We start from the raw sequence: 7,545 nt of genomic DNA on the forward strand, positions 1-7,545 counted from the left end.
AGAATTTTCAAAAAAAAAAAAAAGTTCAGTTTTCATTCTGGCTCCAAAGCCCAGTTTTCATTCTAGCACCAAAGCCCAGTTTTTATCCTAGCACAAAAAAAAAGCTTTTAAAAAAAAGAACAAAAAAAAAAGCTTTTACGAGGTTCGTGCGCCTCACCATTTAATTTTACGAGGTTCGTGCGCCTCTCCATTTAATTTTACGAGGTTCGTGCGCCTCTCCATTTAATTTTACGAGGTTCGTGCGCCTCACCATCAAGTTATACGAGGTTCGTGCGCCTCTCCATTTATTTTTACGAGGTTCGTGCGCCTCACCATCAAGTTACGAGGTTCGTGCGCCTCTCCATTTAATTTTATGAGGTTCGTATGCCTCACCATCAAGTTATACGAGGTTCGTGCGCCTCTCCATTTATTTTTACGAGGTTTGTGCGCCTCACCATCAAGTTACGAGGTTCGTGCGCCTCTTCATTTATTTTTACGAGGTTTGTGCGCCTCACCATCAAGTTACGAGGTTTGTGCGCCTCTCCATTTATTTTTACGAGGTTCGTGCGCCTCTCCTTTTAATTTTACGAGGTTCGTGCGCCTCTCTATTTAATTTTACGAGGTTCGTGCGCCTCACCATCAAGTTATACGAGGTTCTCGTGCCTCACCATTTAATTTTACGAGGTTCGTGCGCCTCTCTATTTAATTTTACGAGGTTCGTGCGCGTCACCATTTAATTTTACGAGATTCGTGTGCCTCACCATTTAATTTTACGAGGTTCGTGCGCCTCACCAGCAAGTTTTACAAACAAAGTTCATAGGGTATGACACACCCTCCACAGGTGTCACGGCTCTTCAGCAAGGTCCACAAGGTTGCTACATGCTCTACCAAGTACGCTTCGAGGTAATCTCTTTCCTTTTCTTTAGACCAGAACGAAATTAGTGTCTTTATCTTTATTTAGCTTTTACTATGATAACACAAAAACTCTAAGGTTCATGTTATTCAGCAAAATCCAAATAAAGAGGGGCAGCTGTCAACACCTAATTTCGTCCGGGTAAGTAAATCAATAAAAATATAAAAAATAAGAGAATAATAATTAATGGTGGGTAAAAAGGGATAAAATAATAACTTTAATACCAAACACAATATTTTTGAAATGTTAGTTTAATATGGTAATGATTTGAATTAATATTATGCTAATAATTATAAACAATAATTAAAATAGTATATTAATATAATTTGTTGCGTTAGTTGCTTTTAAAGAGGAAAATATGATTTTCTGACAACAATGATAATCAATGTTTTGAATATTATTTAATTTGTTTTCTGGCAATCATGACCATTTTTTTCCCTATTTTGTTTTATTGTCAATTAATTCACAATTAAGGCAAGATTTCCATAATATTATAATGTGTGTATATAAATACACACTCTATCATAGAAAAAAGGAGGGACGAAAAAATAGAGAGAAGCATGCAGAAATAATAGAAAGAGAGTATAGAAAAAAAAATAGATTCTCACCCATAAGGGTTCTGTCAACTACAATCATCAAAGAAGAAAGAGGAGAGTATTGAAAGCTAAAAAGGTATGTCACCCCACACCTTTCTTTTTCTCTTTTTATTGTACTCTGAAGTTGTTTTTCTAAAGGTATTTTTTTTCTTACACACAAATAATGTTTTTTTTAAATCATAATTTTTTAATTTTTTTATACGTATGTGTGGGCTTATGGTCGGTTTCTTTCTTTTTCCCACCATTCTTAAATAAATAAAAATACAAAATCTTCAAAACCAAAAAAAGGATGTCAATCTTGTGAAACCAAATCTTTTTTCAGATTTACTTTTCAAAAATCTAAATCAATCAATAATAATTTTTTTAGATAAAGAACTACGTGATCCCTGATTGTCCATTATAAATGGATGTACGTAGGACCAAGGTTAATTCTTGTCGGGTTCATAAAACAAAAATATTTTTTTGTTTTCTTAATAGCTTTTTTTTATTTATTTTTTATTTATTTTTTTAGGGAAATTTAAACATTTTGAAAAATCACGTCAACTTTATACATTTAATTAAAGGTACTGCCTTTGGACAGGCGCGATAGGGTGCTAATACCTCCCTTACGCGTAACCGATTCCCGAACCTGAAAATTTCTTTTCGTAGACCATGTCTTATTTTATGGTTTCCATAGTTTTTCCATAATAAATTATGGTGGCGACTCTGAAACCTTTTTCTCAAACCCGTTTATTTTCGACTCGCCGTCACATTGCGATACCACCGTTGGATTGAATACTAATAATATCCTATAACAATTTCAGCTATTGATTCTTGCATTCTCACAAATAATAACTACACTTTTATATATATTAATATAAAAAGACTAAATTACCATTCATCACTACATCACATTATTGTTGTTGTCACTACAACTTCTATTATCATAAAAAAAAGAAAGAAAGAAAAAGAGAGAAAGATCACTGCAAAAGAAAAAAATCGAGATAAAATGCCAAAAAAAACACATTTCACATGGTTATTATGAAAAACTAGTTCCAAAAGGCGTTATACCTGTTTAAATACAATTGTTTTGAAAATCTTATTTCGAAAAGTTTGTTACATAATATATTTCATGCATTTAAAAATTTTATTCAACAAATTTAGCTCCAGAAATTTATTTCGAAAATTTTGAAAATCCTTTGGAAGTCACTACTATAAAGAGTAAACTTATCATTTTAAAGATTTAGGGGTCCCAAAAGAAATTGTAGGGGTGCAGAAAGTAAAAGCCAATTTTTTTTAAGAGTTGCATTTGCTATGCTTGGTAAAGAAAGGGTCTGTTTTTAATGTCATTAGCCCTTAGAAGAAACTCTGAATGTCTGCTTACTTTTCAAAGTAGCCTAAGGTAGTAAAATACTACTTTTTTTCATGATAAATAATTGTCTAAAATCATGAACAGTATTCTAGAAAATGGAAAAGATAAAACAATGAGTGAACAGCATGAAACCACAAGTTGACTGACATACACAAACAAAATTTGGAGAGAAAAATGGTGGTGAAGGTGTACGGTCCAATTTATGGATGCCTCAAAAGGGTGGTTGTGTGTCTGATTGAGAAGGAAATTGAGTTTGAAGGAGTGCATGTTGATCTCTTCAAGGGAGAGAATAAGGAACCCGAGTTCCTTAAGTTGCAGGTTCAATTTTTCTTTTGCTACTTAGCGTTTGACCCACGAGCTGCACCTTCACTTGGTTTTAGGATTTTTCTAATATTTTCCTTTTTTTTTCATGTTTGATTACACTTATGTCTGATAATTCTGCAGCCATTTGGATCACTTCCTGTTATTCAAGATGGTGATTATACTCTCTATGGTAAACCACAAAGCCTTCGTACAAGCGTAGCAGCACTTCCTTATTTAAGATTTTTGAAAATACGAGATATATTAAATATGTTATATGAAGAAATTTATTGTTTTATTTTATTTATGTACTTTATATGTATAGAGTAAAAATGTATAAGAATATAAAATATTATTAAATATTAATTTCCTAAATCTAAATAATAAATAAATATATTTTTTATTTTTATATAAAGATATTTTTAAAACTGAAAGATTTTCTAAAGATAATTTAAATAAAAGATGCTAAGCAAATATTCATAGCATTTCTCTTTCCTGCATATATATATATATATATATATATATATATATATATATATATATATATATATATATATATATATATATTTGAATATCAAATCTCAAATTTGATTTTCTTTCTTTTAATACATGATTTTTTTATTCTTGACTTATAATTTTTGTCTTTTTCTTTCTTCCATGAATTCATATTTTTATTTAATTTGACACATCTCATTATATTTCCTTTTTTATGAGCATTATCATATTTGTTTATTGTTATTTGTTTATTATGAATTTCATGGAAATAACATTGAAATATTTAGTGATGTTAGAATGTAGATTTTCATATACCTTTTTCTCTTTGACATTAAACTTCTTCGAAAGATACTCATTTTTTTTTGTCGTGATCATTTTTTTATATTTTCTTCACTTCTAATCAACTATTCTTTCATCAAATCTAAAAAAAATATTTTTCTTTCAAATGAATTTTGAATACTTTTACGTCGTTTGTATCTTTAACAGCACAAAGTTTGTTTATCGATAACAATTCATAATCTTTCTCTAACAGTTAAATAATATTTAAAAAATTTTGATTTACCTTTCACAAGAAATTGTTCTACATTCATAATCCTTACTTTAAAAATATCTAATTTGTTAAGCTTTTTGAAAGAATTTCGATGAGTAATGTGATTTGTACAACCACAATCTATTATCTAATTGTTTATACATTTCTTAGTTATAAAACATGATCATTAGTGCAAAAATAATTTTTTATGACAACTTATTATGTCAGTTATAATCCATTTGACATAATAAGTGACATGATGACATAATTGTAAACATGATAAGATTTTCTATACTGATTATCACTATGATCAGTATAGAAAGTGGGAATAGTGAATATTTTATAATAAAGTGGAAGACTTTCTGTGTTGATTATATGTATAACTGGAATTGAAAGTAGAAGACTTTAATTTTCTTATTCCCTATTCTGCCTTCTCGTCTAGTGGCAGCTTTGGCTCTCACTGATGGTTGTTCTCACTCTCATAGAGGTTGCTTTTCTGGTAGCTGCTCTCATTATGGTCACTCTTGCATTTGCATATGATGTGATGCTCTCGCAATTCTCTCGTTCTCAAAGACATTGTGTTTAGGACTGTTCCTTCTACTTCTTTTCCTCCTTTTTCCCTCCCTAACTATATCTATTCCCTCTTTAGGGTTTCCCTTTTCCTTCTCTCCAATTTAACCACACCACCATGCCAAACAACATTGCCCATTCCGTTGTCACCATCTTAAGGTACGCATGTAATATGCACCAAGTTAGGATTTTTTTTCTTACACAAACTGAAATTCTCTAGATTTTCTTACCAATTATTTATTATTCTCATTCTTGTTATCGTTTTCATGCATATGGTTATTGAAAGTTTATATGCTTGTTGTGTCCATATTTGGCATAGAATGTGGACTTTCCATATTGAGTGTATCTATACCAGTTTTGAAAAAAATAACATAAAATGTTTTTTTTTATCAACATAAAAATCCTTTGTCTCTTTTTTTCTTTGACATTTTGATTTAGGTCATGGTGAGATTTTCATGCAACAAATCAACGACGTCATCCTCCTCAACAACTTCCCATCAATATAATCTCTTTTGTAGAAAAAGTTATACCAATAATCTCAACCAAGAGGGGGTGAATTGATTATCCCTTTTCAATTTTTGTTCTTTTAAAAGCTTTTTGAAATCTTTGGAGTTTTCTTGGAATGCAATCAAACAAGAATATAAACAATATTAAAAGAGAATGGATAGAAAGATTAACACAAGAATTTATACTGGTTCAGTCAAACCTACATCTAGTCTTCCTTCAATCAACCTGAGTTGAAGGGAGCCACTATAATGATAGAGTTTATACAAGAAAGAATACAAAGAACTCCCCTCTCAATGCACTCTCCTTTCCCAAACTCAATATCCCTTATAGCATAAGACGTGAACACCTCAGAGTTTCAATATTCCTTATATTCTAGAAGTCTTGAAAAGATGACAACAAAAATGTATCTCATATCACTATTAAGAATTTAAGGATTTCGAACAATGTGAAAGATATAAAAAATATGTAAAATGGGTGAACTTGTTTTATTTTATTCCTATGTTCTATATATAGATAACAAAATTATAACAGAATATTAAATATTAATAATATATAAATGTTAATTTTTAAAATTTAATAAATAAATACATTTTTATCTTTATATAATAAATATATTTCTAAAACTCAAAAATATTCATAACAGCTTTTTAAGTCATATGCGAGATGGTGGTTCAATTTTTATCTTTCTGTTTGGATGTTTTTCACTTTTTGTTAACCTTTATTTATGTGGGTAGTTCAAACTATTTATCAAGAATGTCGTTTAAGTTGTGAAGTTAGGACTGTTCATTCTTGCTCTTCAATATTGCCTTTCCTAATTGCTATTTCTTTGTTCTTACAAGGAGTAATTGGGATTGGGGTTGTATAGAAATTAGTTACTTCATGAAATTGGTGTTAGTTGTTTTTGATAAACATATGTTATGGTTTGATACTTGATGCATCATACATATCTCTACAGTAAACCTTAGTGGGGTGGTATGAATTGGTTTTTATTGTTTGAAATTTCCAACGTAGGATAATCCAAAAGGTTGAATGCTTACTTCCCCGAAATACATTTTCTCTACCTTTTTGCAAATGTGGGATAGTCTATGTCCATTCTAATACACTGATTTCAAACCAATGTTGCAGAATCTCGTGCAATAATCAGATACTTTGCAGAGAAGTATAAAGACCAAGGAACTGACTTGTTGGGAAAGACAATAGAAGAAAAGGGTCTTGTGGAACAATGGCTTGAAGTGGAAGCTCATAACTTTCATCCACCAATCTACGACTTGGTTATCAATCTTCTGTTTGCCCCATTAATGGGTGATCCCTCGGACCAAAAGGTGATAGAAGAGAGTGATAAAAAGCTTGAGAAGGTGCTTGATGTTTACGAGGAGAGGCTCTCGAAAAGCAAGTACTTGGCTGGTGAGTTCTTCAGCCTTGCTGATCTTAGCCATCTCCCATTTGGTCATTATTTAGTGAACCAAACTGGAAGAGGGAATTTGGTGAGAGAGAGGAAGCATGTGAGTGCTTGGTGGGATGATATCAGCAACAGACCATCTTGGAAGAAGGTTCTTCAGTTATACAAATACGCTGTCTAGATGCTTAATTAGCTCTATCCCTATTTCCATTGTGGTTGAGGAGCCTTCAGTGTTTTCTAATACCTGCTTGAGAATAAAGGAGAAGTATCTGCAAGATGTGGACCTGTGGTTGGTTCTTGGATTTAGACCTTTTCCTCTTGAATAATAACACAAGTTATGAATATGGAGTAGTATTATTACTTGATGTGTTCCTTGTCTTGTGTTGAAAAGTAAATAATTTTTATTTACATCTGATAAGTTTGGATCTTGACACTGGTACAAGAATTATCATATCCAAACTGAGTTGAGGACATGGTACAAGGATGAGTTCTTAGAAAGTTGTGCTTCCCAAGTGTTCTCAGGACAACCTCTGTTTTGGGAGACAAGTTATTATATATTTAACCTGTGAAATATTGATTAATGCTTTACCTAAATTATTTCGTGATAATCTGATATTAACAAAAAATATATCATTTTATCCTCAGTTCTTTCAAGTTGCTTTTAAATGTGCTGCCAAATTGTCTGTTAGTTTTAGCTCCACTTTTTTTATCAGCTCCACTTGTTTCATCAGCTCCACTTTTTTCATCAACTTTATCAACCTCTCATAATATCTTGCACAATCATCTGAGATATGTAATTAGGACAACGAATTGTTATTCCTCAAGATTTGGCGTGTGCATGAGAATGCGTGTGTTAGACCATTACAAAAGGGTGAATTACAGAAAAAAAAAACACAATTCACATTC

The 7,545-nt window shown here is 31.3% G+C and overlaps 1 protein-coding gene across 1 annotated transcript; it reads left to right on the top strand.

The window, feature by feature from the left end:
* The first annotated feature begins 2,939 nt into the window (after positions 1-2,939).
* Positions 2,940-7,233, top strand: LOC108342408 (glutathione S-transferase F10). The gene is made up of 3 exons (XM_017580180.2): positions 2,940-3,157; positions 3,284-3,332; positions 6,366-7,233. Exons 1-3 carry the CDS (start codon positions 3,014-3,016, stop codon positions 6,818-6,820), a joined length of 648 nt encoding a protein of 215 aa, XP_017435669.1. The 5' UTR covers positions 2,940-3,013; the 3' UTR covers positions 6,821-7,233.
* Positions 7,234-7,545: the final 312 nt, after the last annotated feature.

Source organism: Vigna angularis, chromosome 6, assembly GCF_016808095.1.
Source record: "Vigna angularis cultivar LongXiaoDou No.4 chromosome 6, ASM1680809v1, whole genome shotgun sequence".
NCBI lineage: Eukaryota > Viridiplantae > Streptophyta > Magnoliopsida > Fabales > Fabaceae > Vigna > Vigna angularis.